The sequence below is a fragment of the Cetorhinus maximus genome, chromosome 22 (assembly GCF_964194155.1).
Source record: "Cetorhinus maximus chromosome 22, sCetMax3.hap1.1, whole genome shotgun sequence".
Lineage (NCBI taxonomy): Eukaryota > Metazoa > Chordata > Chondrichthyes > Lamniformes > Cetorhinidae > Cetorhinus > Cetorhinus maximus.
The window spans coordinates 70,550,988-70,573,311 of NC_135900.1; the positions used below are offsets into that span (position 1 = coordinate 70,550,988).

At 45.4% G+C, this 22,324-nt stretch overlaps 1 protein-coding gene across 1 annotated transcript in view; it reads right to left on the reverse strand.

Moving 5' to 3' along the window:
• Positions 1-22,324, reverse strand: part of LOC144696780 (uncharacterized) — a 255,023-nt gene that overhangs the window by 230,733 nt on the left and 1,966 nt on the right. The window contains exons 2-3 of the mRNA XM_078568507.1: positions 18,102-18,227; positions 11,212-11,337 (exon numbers count right to left, since the gene is read on the reverse strand). Coding sequence (XP_078424633.1) covers positions 11,212-11,311 — 100 coding nt within the window. The 5' untranslated portion in view covers positions 11,312-11,337; positions 18,102-18,227. The remainder of the gene's footprint in view (positions 1-11,211; positions 11,338-18,101; positions 18,228-22,324) is intronic.

Below are 22,324 nucleotides of genomic sequence, written 5' to 3' on the forward strand. Positions count from 1 at the left end.
AGATAAGAAGCACATACAACAAATAGGCAAATAGACTGCAGTTCGCTTGATTTTATCCACAAAAACTAACACTCCTCAAGCCCCAAGTTCCTCAAACATGCTGTGTGGGTGTTGTCTGAATCACTCTTGGCATTGTGCTCTGAATTTTAATGGATTCTCTTTGTGACTTTAGATCTTTCACAATCTTTTCTTCTTGATGGTCTGTTTTAATTCAATTGTTGGGCCTGTAGTGGGATTCTGCTCTGGAGGAAATTGTGTTGCATGTATATGAACATACGAATTAGGAGCAGGTGTAGATAAATCGGCCCCTCGAGCTTGCTCTGCTATTCAATAAGATCATGGCTGATCTGAATGTAACCTCAACCCCACATTCCTGCCTACTGCTGATAACCTTTCACCCCCTTGTTAATCAAGAATCTATCTAGCTCTGCCTTAAAAATATTCAAAGACTCTGCTTCCACTGCTTTTTGAGGAAGAAAGTTCCCAAGACTCACAACCCTCAGAGAAAAAATTTCGCCTCATCTCTGTCTTAAATGAGTGACCCCTTATTTTTAAACAGTTCTAGATTCTCCCACAAGAAGAAACATCCTCTCCACATCCACCCTGTCAAGACTCCTCAAGATCTTAAAGGTTTCAATTAAGTCGCCTCTTACTCTTCTAAATTCCAGTGGATACAAGCCTAACCTGTCCAGCCTTTCCTCATAAGACAACCTGCCCATTCCTGGTATTAGCCTAGTAAACCTTCTCTGAACTGCTTCTAACACATTTACCTCTTTCTTTAAATGAGGAGACCAGTACTGTACACAATACTCCAGATATGGTCTCACCAATGCCCTGTCCAACTGAAGCTTAACCTCCCTAATTTTGTAATCAATTCCCCTCACAATAAATGATAACATTGTATTAGCTTTCCTAATTACCTGCATACTAACCTTTTGTGATTCATACATTAGGCCACCTAGATCCCTCTGTATCTCAAAGCTCTGCAATCTTTCACCATTTAGCTTCTTTTTTATTCTCCCTGCCAAAATGAATGATTTCACATTTGCCCACATTATACTCCATTTGCCAGATTTTTTGCCCACTCACTTAACCTATCTATGTCACTTTGTAGCCTCCTTACCTCCTCTTCACAATTTACTTTCCTACCTATCTTTGTGTCATCAGCAAATTTAATACCCTTCGGTCCCTTCAACCAAGTCATTTATATAAATTGTGAAAATTTGAGGCCCCGGCACTGATCCCTGTAGCACACCACTTGTTACATCCTTCCAACCAGAAAAAGACCCATTTATGCCAACTCTCTGCTTCCTATTAGCTAGCCAATCTATCCATGCCAAAACTTTACCCCCTACACTGTGAGCTTTCATTTTCTGCAATAACCTTTGATGTGGCACTTCATCAAATGCCTTCTGGAAATCTAAGTACCATACATCCACTGGTTCCCCTTTATCCGTAGCACATGTGACTCGTTCAAAGAATTCCAATAAACTGGTTAAACATGGGTCAAAATTTTCCATTTGGCGGGCGGGTGGAGCAGGTTCGGATGTGGACCCGATCGAGGCCACGCCGCCATTTTGCACGGGTGGGCCAATTAAGGCCCGCCCAGCGCATTTCCGACTCCCGTGGATAGCGGGAGTGTGTGGGCTGCGGCGGGTGTGCACAGACCGCCGGGTCCAATGGCAACACGGCAGTCTGTTTAAAGGAAGGCCTGGCAACCTCCTGTAGGCTGCTCACAATGGCCACCTCAAGATTAAACCACAGGGGGTCTGCTGGGCAGGGCACTCTGGAAGGAAGGGCAGAGGAGCAGGGCAGGCTGCAGGGTCTGCCCCAGGAGCAGGGCCAGGCTGCAGGGTCAGCCCCAGGAGCAGGGCCAGGCTGCAGGGTCTGTCACAGGAGCAGGGCCAGGCTGCAGGGTCAGCCTCAGGAGCAGGGCCAGGCTGCAGGGTCAGCCCCAGGAGCAGGGCCAGGCTGCAGGGTCAGCCCCAGGAGCAGGGCCAGGCTGCAGGGTCAGCCCCAGGAGCAGGGCCAGGCTGCAGGGTCTGCCCCAGGAGCAGGGCCAGGCTGCCGGGTAGGCCAGCCGGGGGCCTATGTGCCCCTCGCTTTTCTGATGATTGCCTTGCTGCCCTCCTCGAGGAGGTGGCAGCATGGCGAGAGGCGCTGGTCCCCCAGGATGGGAGGAGGAGGCCCCCCCACATGACCAAACGTGCCTGGGAGGAGGTGGCGGAGGTGGTGAGCTCCCGCGACGTGGTGCGATGCACTTGGATCCACTGCCGTAAGCGCTTCAATGACTTGTTGCGCTCTGGCAGGGCGAGCACCATCTTGGCATTGGGCATTTAACCCAGCAGGTAGCCTTAGCCTTTGAGGGCCCACCCCACCCCCCGCACAAGTCTTACTGTCATGACTACATTGAATCATGTTGGGTATTTCTCGTACGCTGGGTGGGCAAGCAGAGAGTGCCCATGCTTACATCAGCCTGAGTGGTTCATGAGGAGATGGGTTCTCCCCTGCACCATGTGTTGCTCTTAGTCGCACATGACTAGTCTGGGGGCAACCTGCAGGAGATGCGGCTAGGCACATACTCAGAACTCCAACATTCACGGTGTTGAGATTGTGGAAGGGGAGCCTCAAGATCTCTCGACCAAGAGCCATCTGCTGCCTTCAACGCTGCACGTAGTTGTGTCTCCTTGGTATGGGAGCTAAGAACATGTGTTTCCTTAAGTGATGGACGCAGAATGTGTCCAAGGTGGCCGCTGGTGGCTGGGGGGGTGGGGGGGGGCAGGCGTGGTGTCTTCGTGTGAATGATCAGCAGTAGCGGGGAGAGGAGGCGCTGGAGGTCTGATATGGGCCAATGTGGTTGGGGTGTGGTGTGCGCATGCAGAGTCCATGTGCAACTAGCCACAATGAATGGTTTCTGTTTTTCAGGAGAAAAATGCTCACAATGCCTGTGAGCATTGGCGGACTGGAGGCGGCCAGGCCCAGCCTAACGATTTTAAGTCGCTTCGGGTAGGAGGTCCTGGAGCTTGAAAGGCGCCATGTGCCCAGGTCCACAGGTGTCGGTGAGGTGGAATGGCCAGGTATTTGAGGTCAACCGTGGTATCCTCTCTGTCTTCCCACCATCCATAGCACTGATGATTGTTTGAATCGTTATTGTTGCAACATTGCTCATTCACAGACTGATAGAGTCAGACGTGTGGGTCATAGACAAAGGTCCCTCAGCCCTTCGAAGATGCACGTGTCAACCACCTACCAAAGTTGCCTTATCCCATTTCCAACCACTATCCCCATGGCCTTGTTTGCCATGGCATCGCAACTGCACATCCAAATACTTATTATATGTTAGGAGGGTTTCTGTGTCCACCACCCTTTCAGGCAGTGCGTCCCACATTACTGTGTGCAAAAGTTCCTCATCACCTCACCTGTCAACCTCATGCCCCTTACCTTAAATCAATGCCACCAGGTTACTCATCCCTCCGCCAAGGGGAAAAGTTCCTTTCTGTTGACCTTATCTATGCCCCTCATAACGTTATAAACCTCAATAATGTCACCCCCCCAATCTCCTCTGTTCCAGGGGAAGTATCTCCAGTCTATGCTATGTCTCCTCATAACTCAAAGTCTCCAGCCCAGCTAGCATCCTGGTCAACGACCTCTTCACTCTCTCCATTCCAATCACATCCCTCCCGTGAAGCACATTTCACAACTGCACTCAGCACTATAGCCGTGGGCCTAAGCAGCGTTTTCTGCACTTGCAACATTACCTCCCTGTTCCTATATTCTATTCCTCGGCTAATAAAGCCAAGTATGGAATTTACCTTCTTAAACACCTTATGTACTTGTCCCGCTACCTTAATGGGCATGTTGACATGCCCAGCAAGGTCCCTCTGATCCTCCTTACTTTCCACGTTCCTACCATTCCTCGTGTATTCCCGTACCTTGTTTGTCCTGCCCAAGTGCATCACCTCACACTTATCCACATAACATTCCATCTGGCATTCCTTAGGCCATCTAACCAGCCCGTCTGTATCCGTCTGTAACGTTAGGGTCTCCTCCTGACTATTTGCCACCCCACCAATATTCGTCTCTATAGGCTCTGGAAGGTTGAGTGCACAATGAGCCGGGGGAAAGGGATGAAGTGTGTCACTGTGTGTATGTTAACTGATCCATTGTCCTTGTTGATCATTTCAGCATCATCAGAGCCTGTCCACCGGGAGCGATTCCAAATGCCCCCTCTCACACCTGAGGGCCCTCAACTGTCACCTGCGTCACACCATTTCTACAAGGCAAGCACCAGCGCAGATACTAGCACATCGGTGGGCATTGCAACATCGGCTAGTGTCCCAGGGCACAGTGGAGAGGGCACTTCACAGTCGCTGGAGGAGCTGGCAGAGACAGAGAGTGCTGATGGCGCCAGCCGTCGGAGGACTGCAGGGGACCAGGCACATGCTGAGTCGGGGCCTGATGATGTGCCTCTGGAGTCGTCTGCGACGCAGCAGCTGCAGGAAATGCGGCCGGGTGTGTGGGAGCATCTGGGAGTGTTGCATGAGACAATGCTTCACTTGGTGTCCGTGGTGAAGGAGTCCACATGGAGCATCACTGATGCAATGAGCCTCATTGCAGAGCATCAGCCTTCCTCCATGCAGAGAGTGGCGACTCTCGTGGAGAGGGGCTTCCAGGAGAACAAGCAGCTTCTCCTGGGGTTATGCTCGGACCTGCAAGCCCTCACAGCGCCAGTGGCCACAGCTGGTCATTGCCAATGTGGGAGATGGGGTGGGCTTCGAGCCTCCCAGCTCGTTGCCCATCCATCGACGGTGAGCAGGGAGGTCCGGGGCGACCTCACGTCAGCGGAGCAGCTGCCTGTCATATCTGTGGGCTCCTGTCATGGCGCTCCGGATGAGGGCAACAGCTCCTCCGCCCCTCTCCCAGTGACCGCTTCATCGGGTGAGGCTGCCACGACTGGGGAGACGGCAGCTGTGGACCAGGCAGCTCCCTCCCAGCTGGGGCCAGCACAGGCTCTATGGGCCAGAGGATGACCACCAAGGTCATCAAGGCCAACAGGACAGCAGAGTCAGCAGGCTGTCTCAGATGCCATTCCGAGCAATGGGGCGGCACCAAGACATAGCACCTGTAAACATAAGCATAAGGCATGTTAGGCACCATGGGTTTCTCACTGGTGCTTTTGTGTTGGCCCGAGATTAGGGAATTATTATTTGTTCATGCTTGAAAAACATTTTGGTTTGATTTTGTGTGACCTTATGATGGTGAAAATTAAAACCAGACGTGTTACCATGGCTGAGGGTGGCTCCTTTGTTGAGTATTTGTATGTTTTACATACATGTCATGAATGTTTGAGTGGACATTGAGGTTAATGTCCAAAGCCCTTAGTTGCAGCTGATGAAGTGGCAGATTTAGCACTTAAGTGCCGAGTATGGAAGCGCCAGGCAAGGCTGGTCCTCCCGAACCATTTGTGTGGAGCTAGCTGAAGGTTCATTAGATTAAAGTGTCCTGGATGTCCCTGCTTCCTTGGCGTAGTCCCGGGTCAACGTTTAGCCCCTCATCATTCCCCTGTGCTTCCTCATACTCAGAATCAGTGCTGGACTCATCGTGTGCAGCCGCAGCCACTGCATCAATGTCTTCATCATCCACTGCATCCCCCCTTTCCAGAGCAAGATTGTGGAGAGTGCAGCATGCAACCACTATCACCGACACACGATCTGGGGGTACTGGACTGCGCCTCCTGAGCAGTCCAGGCATCAGAAGCACATCTTGAGAAGACTGATGGTTCTCTCCCTTGTGGAGGTGTGGCTCCTATTGTAGCGCTGCTCAGCTTCTGTTCTTGGATGGCGGAGAGGCATCATGAGCCACCTTCTGAGGGGATAGCCCTTGTCACCCAGCAGCCATCCATCCAGCTGGGCTGGAGCACTGAAGAGCCCCGGCACCTGGGAGTGTCTCAGGATCTAGGCATCGTGGGAGCTGCCTGGGTACCTTGCACAGACTTGTAGAATCAGCATTCTGTGATCACACACTATCTGCACGTTCATGGAGTTGAAGCCCTTCCTGTTGATGAAGGCACTGGGCTCACCTGCTGGCGCCTTGATGGCCACATGTGTATAGTCTATTGCACTCTGGATGCGGGGGAAGCCAGCAATGGCCGCAAAGCCTCTGGCGCGCTGTGTCTGGCTTGCCTGGTCCCAGTGGAAGTGGATGAAGGTCAATGCCCGTTTGAACAGAGCGTCTGTGACTTGCTTGACATAAGTATGCAGAGCTGATTGGGAGACAGCGCAAAGATCACCCACCGAGCCCTGGAAGGAGCCAGAGGCATATAAGTTCAGGGCATCTGTGACCTTCAGAGCCACTGGCAAGGGGTGTCCGCCCACACAGTTAGGAGAGATCTCAGGGCCAATCATCTGACAGATGTGGTGTACTGTCTCCCTTGACAGTCAGAGCCTCCTTCGGCACTGCACCTCAGTCATATTGAGGTAGCTGCTTCGCCGCCTGTAAACCCTGGCAGCAGGATAGTGGCATCTTCTGCAGCCCCTTCCACCTTGGACTACCTCTTGGCTCTGCGCCACTTGTGCCTGCACCTGTACTCCAAAGGTGGCTCCCCTGGAGGCTGATTGTGCACTCCTGGCCTCCTCCTTATTCTAGCCCTCCCTACCTCCAGTGGACGTGTTCGAACCCATAACAAGGATAAAGGGAGGCCTCTGGAAAGTTGCAGGCCCGATAAAGATTACTGACTGCAGATTGCTGACCTGAAGGTTAAAAGTACACAGAAAGCTGCTGAAATTCATTCTGAACTGCTACAGATCACACAGGCAAGTTTAAAAAACTTTCTGCAATAAATACTCACAGATTCACAACCCCACTGAGCCCGCTTATCCTGCCCCAGGATGAGTTTTATTAAAAAGTCTCTTACCCGCCTGCCCGTAGCGCCCATGCGCTGACGCAAAGATCGCACGGGCACCTGAAAATCGGCGTCGATTGCTGATTTAAGGGCCTTAACTAATGGCCTTAACTAATGGCGGGCGTGCGTCAAACTTCATCGTGTGCCTGCCCAGCGAAATACTGCAATGGCGTGCGGTGACGTCAGGTGGCCCATCCCCCACACGTCAAGCAGAAAACTCTGCCCATGATTTTCCTTTTACAGAACCATGATGACTCTGCCTGATTGCTTTGGATTTTTCAAAGTGCTCTGCTATAACAACTTTAATAATAGCTTCTAACATCTATGACAGATGTTAGACTAACTGTCCTATAGTTTCCTGCTTTCTGTCCCCCTCCCTTTTTGAATAAAGGAGTTATATTTGCTAATTCCCAATCTAATAGAACCTTCCCCGGATCTAGGGAATTTTGGAAAATTAAAACCAGTGCATCAACCATCTCACTAGTCACTTCTTTCAAGACCTTAGGGTGAAGTCCATCTGGACCTGGGAATTTGTCAGCCCGCAGCCCCAATGATTTGCTCAATACCACTTCCCTGGTGATTGTAATTTTCCTGAGTTCCTCCCTCCCTCCATCTCCAGATTTACAGCTATTCCTGGGATGTTACTTGTCTCCTCTGTAATGAAGAGCGAAGCAAAATACCTGTTTAATTCATCCGCCATCTCCCTACTTTCCATTACCAATTCCCCAGATGCATTCCCTGTAGGACCAACGCTCACTTTGTTAACTCTTTTCTTATTTAAATATCTATAGAAACTCCTACTATCCGTCTTTATATTACTAGCTAGCTTTCTCTCATACTCTAATGTTTCCCTCCTTATTAATCTTTTTGTCATTCTTTGCTGTTCTTTATATTCTTTCCACCCTTCTGACCTGCCACCCATCTTTGCATAATTATATGCTTTTTTTAAAAGATTTATACTGTCTAACTTTCTTAGTTAACCACAGATGGTGGGCCCTTCCCTTGGAATTTTTCTTTCTCATTGGAATGTATATATTCTGTGTGTTCTGAAATATCCCTTTAAATGTCTGCCAATGAACTTCTTTTGACCCATCCCTTAACCTCATTTGCCAGTTCACTTTGGCTAGCTCTGCTTTCATGCCCTCGTAATTGCCATTATTTAAGTTTAGAATACTAGTCTCGGATGCACTCGTTTCTCACTCAAAATGAATATAAAATTCAATCATATTATGATCGCTGCTACCTAAAACTAAAAGTTTATCAATTAACCCTATCTCGTTGCTCAATACCAGGTCTATTATAACGTGCTCTCTGGTTGGCTCCTGAACATGCTGTTCTACGAAAATATCCCAAAAACATTCTACAAAGTCCTTATGTACAATACCTTTGCCCATTTGATTTTTCCAGTCGATATGTAGATTAAAATCCCCTATGATTATTGCTGTACTTTTCTGGCAAGCGACATTATATCTCTTCATTTATATGCTGTCCTACTGTGCAGCTACAATTGGGGGCCTGTAGACCACTCCCACAAGTGATTTCTTGCCTTTATCATTCCATACCTCAACCCAAACCGCTTCTACATCCTGGTTTCCTGAACTTAGGTCATCCCTCTCTAATGTGCCAATACCATAATTAATTAACAGGGACACCCAACTTTTCCTAACTTCCTGTCCTTCCTAAATGTCACACACACTTCAATATTCAGGTCCCAATCTATGTCTTCCTGTAGCCATGTCTCTGTAATGGTTCTCAGATCATACTTTTTTATTTTTATTTGCGCAATCAGTTCATCTGTTTTGTTTCGAATGCTATGTGCGTTCAGATACAGAGCCTTTAGTTTTGTCCTGCTATTATTTTTGTAGTGTCCAGCCTTATCTTCAGATTTGTACTCTGTCTCTTCCTGTCACAGTCAGTTTATCATTTTGCATACTAATACCTGTCTCCCTTGCCTTGTCTCTACTCTTTGGTTTACCACATCTTCCCAAATTTGGTTCCTTGCCCCCACTATTCAGATTAAAACCCTTTCTACTTCCCTAGTTAGGCGGTTCATGAGGACACTGGCCCCAGCATAGTTCAGGTGCAGACTGTCCCAATGGTACAAATCCCATTTTCCCCAATATTGGTGCCAGTGCCCCACAAACCAGAACCTACTTTTCCCACACTAGGCTTTGCGCCACACATTCATTTCTCTAATCTCATTTGTCCTATGCCAATTTGCACATGGCTCAGGTAATGATCCAGAAATTATCACCTTTGAGGTTCTGCTTCTTAATTTGGTGCCTAGCTCGTCATGCTGACTATTCAGAGCCTCCTTCCTCATCCTGCCCATGTCATTGTACATTCTACATAGACCACAACTACTGCATCCTCCCCATCCCACTGCAAGTTCCTCTCCAGCCCTGAGCAGATGTCCCAAACCCTTAAACCAGGCAGGCAACAGAGCCGTCTGGACTCTCGTTCTTTGCTACAGAGATAGTGTTAATCCCCCTCACTATACTGTCCCCTACTACCACTACATTCCTTTTTGCTCCCGCCCACTTGGATGGTGTCCTGTACCACAGTGCTATGGTCAGTTTGCTCCTACACTCTGCAGCCCCACTCTCATCCTAACATGCTGAGAGAATCTCAAACCTGTTGGACAATTGCAGAGGCTCACACTCCTGCACTCCTACTCACTGGGTCCCCTTATTAGCCTCACTCGCAGTCACACCCTCCTGTCCCTGGCCAATAGAGAAGACCCTATCCTAAGTGGTGTGACTGCCTCCTGGTACAAAACACCAAGATAACTTTCCCCCTCCCTGATGTGTCACAGCATTAGCAGCTCTGCCTCCAATTCAATGACTCTGAGCCAAAGTTCCCAGAGCCACAAACACTTACTGCAGGTGTGTTTAAATCAGGATCACAATGTTATCCAGGAGCTCCCACATGCTGCAGCCTTGACATAGCACCTCTTCTGCCGTCCTTAATGTGTTTTAAATAATTAATTAATTACTTTAATCATTTATTTATGTTGCTTTCTGATATATTTTGGTAACTTTACCACCAAATTGGGTACTACTTTAAACCTTGGGAATAGAATAGAATTTACCCACTGTCCTGATATTCACCAAACATCTAGCTCCTTTCCTTGTATTAGAGCAAGAACCAATTTCTATGAGATAAGAAAGATAGAAAGAGAAAACAAACAACTCCTTCTCCCAACTCCCCTCTCATCAAACTCCAAGTCTTCACTCGGTTAGTTAGCTGCACTCCCTTTGCCAAGGCTGCACTAAAGAACATTGAATTTATAATACACTGAACTAGGGCTACAGTAACCAGGTTCAACCAGTTAGCTAATTAACCACTATGTTCCTACAGCTGAGAGTGTGTTTACCCTGTCTAGACTGCAAGCAAGAAAGAACTTAGCCTGCTGACATGGTACTTTCCAGTTACTGCTAATTACAAATTAGATTAGATTTTACGAGCAAAACGTACGTACGGCAAGGCTGAAATAATCCCACAGGGGAGGGAAAAGAAATCACAACAGGTGCACAGTCTTACTTAGATTGTGGGAACTGTTTGGCATGGCTGATGTTCATTGCCCATCCCTAATTGTCCTGAGAAGGTTGTGGTGGGCCAGCTTCTTCAATGGTTGATCATGAGAGGCAAAGTGTGAGCTGGTTCTCTATCCAGCCCGGAGTTGTCAACTCTACAACAATGATATTCTGGGAGGTTTGATCATGGCTTTAATAAAATAGAGTGGCTTGTCAGACCACTTCAGAGGGGCAGTGGAGAGAGAACTACATTGGTGTAGGGCTGCAGACACATACCCACCAAGCAGAGTAAGGACCAGGGGTTCTTTCTCTACAGAACAGGAATGAGCCAATAGAGGTTTACAACAATCCAACAACTTAATGCTCACTTTAACTTATCCTGTTTTTTTTAATTTCCAGGTTCTTCTTTCTCATTGCAATTAATATCTTCAAACTGCCATGGTAGATCTGAACACTCAGGCTCTGATTTACTTGCCCATTAACATAACCAACACATCACCCATTGCTCCGAATGAGCCCTGTGACTTACACATTAGATTTCAACAGACGCCCACTCATTGGGAGTAGATTCCTGTATTTACTGCCAGGGCTTTAAGCATCACCTGGCTGGAAAGCAGTGAAGAAAATCTAGTAGAGGAAAAGTTATCAGACGGAAGCTGCTGGATTTCCCTTCCTACCAGGCAGTAAAGATGGAAATCTACCCCATGGATCTTCAGGCTCTGTGGCCAGTACATCAGTGAGAGAGGAGGTTGGGATCCGTGCTCTGCTCCTTACCTTCACAGTGTGTCCCATTCCCTCTGTAATAGGATTTGCACTCACAGCGGTAGGAACCATTGGAGTTCAGGCAGTGAGCGTTTGGGTCACACCGATTCATTACTGGATTCACACACTCATTGACATCTGAAAGCAGCGTAAAAAATGAACAACAGTGAATTGGAAGATGAGTGGAAGAGTGAGAACCTGGAACAATTTCTGGCTGTTGGTCTGCACTTTGGCATGACTCTGCCAAGGACAACACTGGACAAGAAGGATGGGTTACACCTTAACAGGATTGGGACTCATATTCTCGTGAAGAGGATTGTTCGTGCCGAAGGTGGCGGCAGTGGGTGGGGGGGAGGTGGGGGGGTGGTGTGGTTTAAACTAGATTGGCCGGGGGATGGGAACCTGAGGGGAAATTCAGAGTGCAGAGGAGAAAAATTGGCATTGGGAAGTAGTGAAGTATCAACTGATAACAAGGAAATATCAGACAGTAGTCGTATCAAGGTAGATAGAATACTTGAAGGCGAAAACAAAAATTGCTGGAAAAAGTCTGCAGGTCTGACAGCATCTGTGGAGAGGAAGACAGAGTTAACATTTCTAGTCCATATGACTCTTCTTCAGAACCAAAGAGAAATAAAAATGTGCTGAAATAAATACTGTTTAAGAAGCTGGATAGTAGGCCAGTGATAGGTGGAGGTAAAGGAGAGATTGCAAAAGATGTCATAAACAAAAGGTCGAAAGGGGTGTTGATGGTGGTGATACTGGCTAAAGGAGGTGCTAATGGGGACATTAAAAGTAGAAAGCAGAATGAGCAAATGACAGATGGCCCTAGTGAGGGTGCGGTGGTGGGAGGGGATTATGTTGTAAAAAAGATCGAAATAGGCTAAAAGGTGGGGATAATACAATGAATGGAAATAAATTTTTTAAATAATAATAATAAAAAAGGTGGGAAAAATATAATTTTTAAAAAAAATTTGAAGAAAGGGGATCAAAAAGGGGTGAGGGTGGAGGAGAGAGTTCATGATCTGAAGTTGTTGAACTAATGTTAAGTCCGGAAGGCTGTAAAGTGCTTAATCAGAAGATGAGGTGCTGTTCCTCCAGTTTGAGCTTCACTGGAACATTGCAGCAGGCCAAGGAGGGACATGTGGGCATGAGAGCAGGGTGGTGTGTTGAAATGGCAAGCGACAGGGAGGTCTGGGTCATGCTTGCGGACAGACCAAAGGTGATCCAGTCTGCGTTTGGTCTCTCCAATTAGAGGAGACTGCACTGGGAGCAGCGAATGTAGTAGACCAAATTGAGGGAAGTGCAAGTGAAGCGCTGCTTCACTTGGAAGGAGTATTACTTGGAGAGTTTGATAGAATTAGAGTAGACAATAATAAGTCATTAGACGGGGTCAGAATAAAGGGGAAAGTAAAAAAAAAACCTAAATCAGGGTTAACGTGCATGTATGCGGACACGCAGAGTGTGGTGAATAAGATTGGTGAACTCCAGGCACAGGCTGACAAATGGAATATTATATTATTGCTACAACAGAGACCTGACTCAAGGAAGGGCAGGACTGGGTTAAGTATTCCTGGGTACAAGATGTTAGGAGAGACAGGAAAGGAAGAAAGGTGGAGGGAGTAGCAGTATTGATTAAAGATGGCATTACAGTACTGGACAGGGAGGATGTTCCAGAGGGGTCAAGGACTGAATCTCTCTGGCTCGGAATGAACAAGGTGCAATAACATTGGTGTAGTACATAGACCACCAACTAGTGGAAGGGATGTGGAGAAACAAATTCGCAAAGAAATTATAGAGAGGTGCTAGGAGTATAAAGATAACTTAAAGGCAAAAACTAAGGCATACTAAATTGCAAAGGTCAGTGGCAGGCTGGAAGATTGGGAAGCTTTTAAAAATCAACAAAGGGTTACTAAAAAAATAATAAAAAGAGCAAAGGTAAATTATGAAAGAAAACTAGCGCAAAATGTAAAAGCTGATAGCAAAAGTTTCTACAAGTATATAAAAGGAAAGAGTAGCTAAAGTGAATGTTGGTCCCTTGGAGGACGAGACTGGGGAGTTAATAGTGGGGAACGCAGAAATGGCAGTGACGCTTAATCAATATTTTGCCTCAGTTTTCACAGTGGAGGACACTAGTACCACCCCAATGGTAACAGGTAGTGCAGAGGATATAGAGAACTTAGAACAATCATCATCACTAGAGAAAAAGTACTGAGCAAACTATTGGGATTAAAGGGTGACAAGTCCCCTGGACCTGATGGCCTACATCCCAGGGTCTTAAAGGAAGTGGCAGCAGAGATAGTGGATGCATTGGCTATAATATTCCAAAATTCCCTGGATTCTGGAAAGATTCCAGTGGATTGGAAAAATGCTAATGTAACGCCCTTATTCAAAAAAGGGAGGAGGCAGAAAGTAGGAAACTATAGACCAGTTAGTTTAACATCTGTCATTGGGAAATTGTTGGAATCCATTATTAAGGAAGTAGTAATGGGGCATTTGGAAAGTTAAAATGCAATCCATCAGAGTCAGCATGGTTTTATGAAGAGTAAATCGTGTTTGACTAATTTGCTAGAGTTCTTTGAAGATGTGACAAGCAAAGTGGATAATGGGGATCCTGTACATGTAGTATATCTGGACTTCCAGAAGGCCTTTGATAAGGTGCCGCACAAAAGATTAATACACAAGATAAGATCACATGGAGTTAGGGGTAATATATTAGCTCAGATAGAGGATTGGCTAAACCAACAGAAAGCAGAGAGTCAGGATAAATGGGTCTTTTTCTGGATGGCAAGCTGTAACTAGTGGGGTGCCACAGGGTTCGGTCCTTGGGCCCCAACTATTTGCAATCTATATTAATGACTTGGATTCAGGGATAGAAGGTACTATAGCTAAATTTGCAGATGACACCAAAATAGGTGGGAAAGTAAGTTGCAATGAAGAAATAAGAAATTTACAAATGGATATGGTCAGGTTAGGTGAATGGGGCCAAAATTTGATAGATGGAGTTTAACATGGATAAGCGTGAGGTTATCCATTTTGGTCGGAAGAACAAACAGGCGACTTATTATTTAAATGGAGAGAAACTTCAGAATGCTTCAGTGCAGAGGGATCTGGGTGTCCTCGTGCATGAATCGCTGAAAGCTAAAATGCAGGTACAGCAGGTAATAAGGAAGGCAAATGGAATTTTGGCATTTATTGCTAAAGGAATAGAGTATTAAAATAGGGAAGTGTTGTTGCAACTGTACAACGCATTGGTGAGACCGCACCTGGAGTACTGTGCACAGTTTCGGTCCCATTACTTGAGGAAGGATGTAGTTGCACTGGAGGCGGTTCAGAGGAGGTTCACTAGATTGATTCCAGAGATGCGGGGCTTGTCTTATGAGGAGAGTTTGAGCAGTTTAGGCCTATACTCGCTAGAGTTTAGAAAGATGAGAGGAGATCTAATTGAGGTATACAAGATGCTTAAGGGGATAGACAAAGTAGACGTGGAGCGGATGTTTCCCCTTCTGATGCATTCTAGAACGAGAGGTCATTGTTTTAGGCTAAGGGGTGGTAGATTTAAATCAGAGATGAGGAGGAATTACTTTTCTCAAACGGTCGTGAATCTGTGGAATTCATTACCTCAGAGTGCAGTGGATGCCGGGATGATGAATAAATTTAAGGAGGAGATAGACAGATTTTCAATTAGTAATGGATTGAAAGGTTATGGGGAGAGGACGGGAAGTTAGAGTTGAGGCCGAAATGAGATCAGTCATGATCGTAATGAATGGCGGGGCAGGCTCAAGGGGCTGAATTGTCTACTCCTGCTCCTAGTTCTTATGTTCTTATAATAGAAAATAAGGAAATGGCAGATGAATTGACAGATACTTCACCCCTGTCTTAACTGTAGAACATCCATGAAATAATTATGAATCGGGTGGTGAAAGTGAAGGAGGCTCTTAAAACAATGACTCTCATACGGGAAAGGATACTGAGAAATTATGAGACCTAAAAGTTGACAAGTCCCAGTTCCTGATGGACTTCATCCTAGGGTCTTAAAAGAAGTGGCTGCTGAGACAGTAGATTCTTTTGTCCTAATTTTCCAAAATTTCTAGATTCTGGAAAGGTCCCCTCAGATCGGAAAATAGTGAATCTGGCTCCTCTATTCAAGAAAGGAAGGAGACAGAAAGCAGGAAAATACAAGCCAGTTAACTTAACATCTGTCGTAGGGAAATTGCTGGAATCTATTAGGAAGGAAGTTATAGCGGGGCACTTAGAAAATCTAAATGCAATCAAGTAGAGTCAACATGGTTTTGTGAAAGGGTAACCATGTTTAACTTAATTTATTGGAGTGCTCTGAGGATGTAACAATCAACATGGATAAAGGGGAACCTGTGGATGTGAGGTACTTATATTTCCAGAAGGCATTTGACAAAGTACCACACCAACATTGGCAACATCATATAAAAACTCATGATGTAGGGGTAACATATGAGCATGGATAGAGGATTGGTTAGCCAACAGGAAGCAGAGAGTAGGGATAAATGGGTCTTTATCAGGTTGGCAAGATGTGATGAGTGGAGTGCCACAGGGTTCAGTGCTGGGGCCTCAACTATTTACAATTTACACCAATGATTTGGATGAAGGGACCGAAAATATGGTTGCTAAATTTGCTGATGACACAAAGGTAGGTAGGAAAGTAAATTGTGAAGAGGACATAAGGAGTCTGCAAAGGGATATAAGAAAGTTAAGTGAATGGGCAAAAATTTGGCAGATGGAGTATAATATGGAAAAACGTGAACTTATCTACTTTGTCAGAAAGAATAGAAAAGCAGCATGTTATTTAAATGGAGAGAGGTTAAAGAAGTCTGAGGTACAGAAGGATTTGTGTGTCCTGGTACATCACAGAATCACAGAATTCTAATGGCACAGAAGGAGGCCATTCGCCCCATCGTGTCTGCACTGAAGTCTACATGAATCAGGAAAAGTTAGTATGCAGGTACAACAAGTAACCAGGAAGGCAAATGGAATGTTGCCATTTATTGCAAGGGGAATTGAATATATAAGTAGGGATGTTGTGCTACAGTCGTACTGGGGGTTGGTGAGACCACATCTAGAATAAATGTCTGTGACATCTTTTGGTTATCTCCACCTATCACTGACCCTCAATCCAGCTCTACTTGTCCCACCCCCCGCCCCCCCCCCCCTTAAACCAGCTTATATTTCACCTCTCTTCTATTTTTACTTAGTTCTGTTGAAGGGTCATTCGGACTCGAAACGTTAACTGTGTTCCTCTCCGCAGATGCTGCCAGACCTGCTGAGTTTTTCCAGCTATTTTTGCTTTTGTTTTGCTTTTATCTAGAATAGTGTGCACAGTTTAGGTCTCCTTATTTAAGAAAGGATATAAACGCATTAGAAGCAGTTTCAAGAAGGTTCACTCAACTGATACCTGGGATGGGGGGGTATCTTATGAGGAAAGGTTGGACATGCTCGGCCTGTGTTCATTGGAGTTTAGCACATTGAGAGGTGATCTTATTGAAACATATTAGATGCTGAGGGGACTTGACAGGGTGGCTGCTGAGAGGATGTTTCCCCTTTTGGGAGAGACAAGAATGAGGGGACACAATTTTAAAATAAGGGGTCTCCCATTTAAGATGGAGATGGGAAGAAATTTTTTCCTCAGAGGATTGGGAATCTTTGAACGCTTCCCCAGAGGGAAGTGGGAAAGGGTCAATGAATATTATTTAAGAGAGGGGTAGATAGATTCTTGACTCACAAGGGGGTCAAAGGTTATCAGGGATCAGAAGATGTGGTGCTGAGACCACAAACTGATCAGCCTTGATCTTATTGAATGATGGACCAGGCTCGAGGGGCTGAATGGTCTTCTCCTGCTCCTAATTTGTATGTTCGTATTGGAAAAGGAACCAGAACAAGGGATTGAGGCATCCACAGTCAAGAGATGGAAGTTGAAAGTTTAACTCTGAGAATAGTTGGAGCTGAGTAGAATTCTCCAGAGGACTATGACATACTTATGGGTTTATCCCTACACAAGTAGATAACTTTAGGATTGATGTATTTTACAAGAGAATTCTTGGGAGAAGTAAGAAGTAAACCTGAGTGCATAACATATGTAGTTATAAACCATATTGTAAAGTTAATAGTGCTCGTTTTCTTTCACTATTTTATTACAATAAAGTTTGTTTTATAGAAAACTGTGAAATCTTGTGATGTTTTTCTAATGGTTAAAATTAGGTGTTTGGATTTCACTTTCAGTGTTAATGATCCTAAAGAAATCATAACAATGACATTTCACAACTGAATTTAGTTTGAGGGTGAAAAACTAGGGTCTGAAACTAGTGTCTTAAACTTAAATGAAGGCAACTACAAAGGTATGAAAACAGAGTTGGCTATAATAGGCTGGGAAAATAGTTTAAAAGGTAAGAAGGTTAATATACAGTGGTGGGTATTTAAAGAGATATTTCATAACTCAACTAAGATATATTCCATTGAGAAAGAAAGGATCTCTGGGAAGGATGCGCCATCCATGGCTAATGAAGGGAATAAGGATGGTATCAAATGGAAAGAAAAGGTGTACAATGCTGTGAAGATAAGTGGTAGGCCAGAAGACTGGGAATGTTTTCGAATTCAGCTAAAACAAAATAAAGAGGGAGAATTTAGAATATGAGAGTAAGCTAGCAAGAATAATAAAAACGGACAGGAAGAGCTTCTAAAAGTGCAAAAGAAGTAAGTCTTGCCACGACATCACAGGTCATTGCTGAAACCACACCTAGAGTACTATGCAACAGTTTTGGTGCCTTTATCTGGAGAGGGATTAACTTGCATTGGAGAATACAGTTGTTGCTGTTTTGTAAAAAAAAACCACATCCGGTTAATGTGCTTCTGAAATGAACTATGAAAGGTCAAACCTGTGCAGGTTGTTTTGTTTCCCGGACTCAAGGTGTATCCTGGGTGACAGCGACACTGGTAACTGCCCACCGTGTTCACACAGCGCTGGGAGCAGCCGCCATTGTTCTGTAAACATTCATCCACATCTGAAAAGTAGAGGCCTCTCATGTTCAAATTAGCTTTCAAAACATCCGGATGGACATTCAATTAAAATGTTAAAATAAATCAAAGTCAGATCTTTCAAAATTCAAAAACTATTGAACAAAGTTTACAAATTCAGTTGCTAATATTTTAAACCCAGCCAGCATGTTGGGAGTAGTTTTAACCCAAAACGCCCAGCGGAGAGCTACAGAATCAGATCACCCATCACTTTTAACAATTCTATTGACTTCCATTCAATGGCTGATCCAATCACATCCATCTGCTGCCTGTGGTCTTGGATAAAATTACCCATGGTCATTGATCTCAAATACCTCCATTGCGTACAAAATCGAGGCTGACATTCCAACATACTGATGTTACACCAAACTGCAGAGAATGCAGAGAGGAAAGAGAGAGAGAAGAGAGAGAGAGATAGTTGGCAGGGGTGCAGTGGTGTGATAAGGGAATACAGAGAAAATTAGAGAGGCCACTGAAGGGAGAGAGAATCAGAATGTTAAAGAGAGAGCTAGAAATGAGGGGGAAAGATGGGGAGCTAACTAGAAACCATCAGGGTGAGAACAAGAATGCTAAAAATGAGGACAGAGTGATAGAAACATAACAAATAAGAGCAAGGGTAGGCCATTTGACCCTTCGAGCCAACTCTGACATCCAACAATGTCATAGCTGATCTTCTACCTCAACTGCACTTCCTGTTCCATCCTTATTTTCCTTGATTCCCTTAGTGCCCAAAAATCTATCGACCTCTGTCTTGAATATGCTGAATGACTGAGAATTCCAAAGATTCTCAATCCTTTGAGTGACAAAATTTCTCCTCACCTCAGTTCTAAATGGCCGACCCCTTATTCTGAGACTGTGACCCCATGCACTAGATTCTACAGCCGGGGGAAATATTTTCTCAGCATCTATCCTGTCAAGTCCCTGTGGAAATTTATATGTTCCAATTAGATCACCTCTTGCTCTTCTAAACTCCAGGAAATTTAGTTCTGGTCTATTCAAGCTCTCCTCATTGATAGTCCCTCATCCTAGGAACCAGTTTAGTGAAATTTTGTTCTGCTCCCATGAGTGCAAGTATGTCCTTCCTTAGGTTGGGAGACCAAAATTGCAGACACTATTCCACTTGGGACCTCACCAATATCCAAGACGTCTTTAATCTTATGCTCCAAATCCTCTGTTACAAAATCAAACACATCATATGTCTTATGAACTGCTCGTTCTACCTGCATATTAACATTCTGTGATTCATTTACCAAGACACCTAGATCGCTTTCAATGAAAGCACTTCCCAGTCTCTCTTTCCATCCAATAAACAATCTGCCTTTTTCATACTTTCTATCCAAGTGGATAATTTCACACTTTGCCACCTTGTATGCCTTCTGCCATATTCGTGCCCATTAACCCAACCTGCCTATATCCCTTTGCAGCTTCTTTGCGTCCTCCTCATTGCTTACTTTCCCACCTGAATTTGAATTGTCAGCAATCTGGGATACATTACAATCAGTCCTCTTATCTAATCCATTAATATAGATTGTAAATAGTTCCAAGAACTGATCCTGTGGTATCCCAGTAGTTATTGTCTGCCAACTGAAAATGTTCTGTTTACTCGTTCTCGCTGTTTTCTGTCCTTTAACTAATTCTCAATCTATGCTTAATTGTATGTTAATAATATGCTAATACACCCATTCCCATGAAGTCTAATTTTGTGTAATAACCTCATGTGGCACCTTATCAGATACTTTTTGAAAATCTAAATACAGAATTGGCAAGTAACATTTGCGCCACACAAATTTCAAGCAATGACCATATTCAACAAGAGACAATCGAACCATCTCCCCTTTACATTCAGGGTCTTACCACAGCTGCAACCCCACCAGCAACATTCTGGAAGTTACTGTTGACCAGAAACTTAACTGGACCAGCCATAAAAATACTGTGGCTACTACAAGAGCAGATCAGAGGCTGGGGATTCTGTGGTGATTAACTCACCACCTGGCTCCCCAAAGCCTGTTCACCATTTACAAGTATTTTACAAGTTAGGAGTGTGATAGAATAACCTCCATTTGCTTGGATGAGTGCAGCTCCAAAAGCGGTCAAGAAGCTCGACACAATCCAGCACAAAGCTGTCTGCTTGATCAGCACCCCATCCACTACCTTATACATTCACCCTGTCTCCACCGAGGCACATTGGCAGCAGTGTGTACTATATACAAGATGCACTGCAACTCACCAAGGCTCTTTCAACAGAACTTTCTAAGCCCACGACCTCTACCACCTAGAAGGACAAAGCAACAGACACATGGGAACACTACCACCTGCAAGTTCCTCTCCAAGTCACACACCATCCTGCCCTGGAAACATATCACCATTCCTTCATTGTCGCTGGGTCAAAATCCTGGAAATCCCTCCCTAACAGCACTGTGGATATACCTACATCACTGGACTGCAGCGCTTGAAAGGCAAGTAGGGGCAGGCAATAAATGCTGGCTGAGGCAGCGAAGCCCACAACCCATGAATGAATGAAAAAAAGTTCCCTGTTTTCTCTCTCCCTCCTTTCTTAAATAGTGGGATTACATTTGCTGCCTCTCAACTCTTGTGAACTGTTCTGGAATCTAAGGAATTCCAGGATATTATAAGCAATGCATCTCTGCAGCTACCTCTATTTAAACCTTAGAATGCAGCTTGTCAGGTCCAGGGGATTTGTCACAACTTAGTCCTGTTAATTTCTCCAGTGCTTTTCTTTAGTGTACTGGTTTCTTTAAATTCCTCATTCTCCCAAGATTCTTCATTCCCCATTATTTCTAAAATGATTTTGTGTCCTCCACTACAATATTGCAAAGGGGAGGTGGGTGGGGTTGGGGTAGTAGGCTGGATTAGAATTTAGGCCCACCACCCCCAGAACAAATACGGAGGCTCCTGGGTGTGGGTGTGGGCTGAGCGGAAGGCCTGCCTCTGTGCACTGGGACGGTGTGTAATATTGAAAAGAAGCAATAAAATGAATATCCCTCCAACCATCACCCATCACACCCCATTAACACACTCCCCATGGCCACGCCACTTCCCTGATGCCCCTGTACTCACATCCATAACCCCGACATGCTGCACGCCAATATATATGCCCCCTCCACCATTCACCATGGCTCCTCATATCCCCATGCCGATTCATGCCTCCAATCATCCACATGGCCTTTTTCTGGCCCCTATGCCAACTTGGTGCCTACTCATGCCCAACCCTAAGTCGTTTTCAGGCAGCTGAAGATGGTTGGGGCTAGGACACTACCCTGACGAACTCTTGCAGTGATGTCCTGGAACTGAGATGATTGACCTCCAACAACGGCAACCATCTTCCTTTGTGCTAGGTATGACTCCAACCAGTGGACAGTTTTCCCCCTGAGTCCCATTGACTCCAGTTATGCTTGGGCTCCTTGATGCCAAACTCGATCAAACGCGGCCTTGATGTCAAGGGCAGTCACTCTCACCTCACTTTGGGAGTTCAGCTCTTTTGTCCATGTTTGAACCAAGGCTGTAATGAGATCAGGGGCAGAATGTCCCTGGCAGAACGTAAATAGAGCTTCAGTGAGCAGGTTACTGTTAAGGAAGTACCGCTTGATAACACTGTTGATGTCCCTTCCATCATTTTACTGATGATACAGAGTAGATTGATGGGGTGATAATTGGCCAGGCGGGATTTGCTCTGCATACCTGGGCAATTTTCCATATTGCCGGGTAGATGCCAGTGTTGTAGTTGTACTGGAACAGCTTGGCTACGAGAGCGTTATGTCCTATTGTCAGAATATTGTCAGGGCCCATAGCCTTTGCAGTATCCAGTGCCTTCAGCCGTTTCTTAATATCACATGGAGTGAAGTGAATTGGCTGAAGACTGGCATCTGTGATGCTCTGGACCTCCGGAGGAGGCGGAGTTGGATCATCCACCCAGTACTTCTGGCTGAAGTTTGTAGCAAATGCATCAGCCTTATCTTTTGCATTGATGTGCTGGGCTCCCCCGTCATTGAGGATGGGGATATTTGTGGAGCCTCCTCCTCCAGTGAGTTGTTTAATTGTCCACCACCATTCACGGCTGGATGTG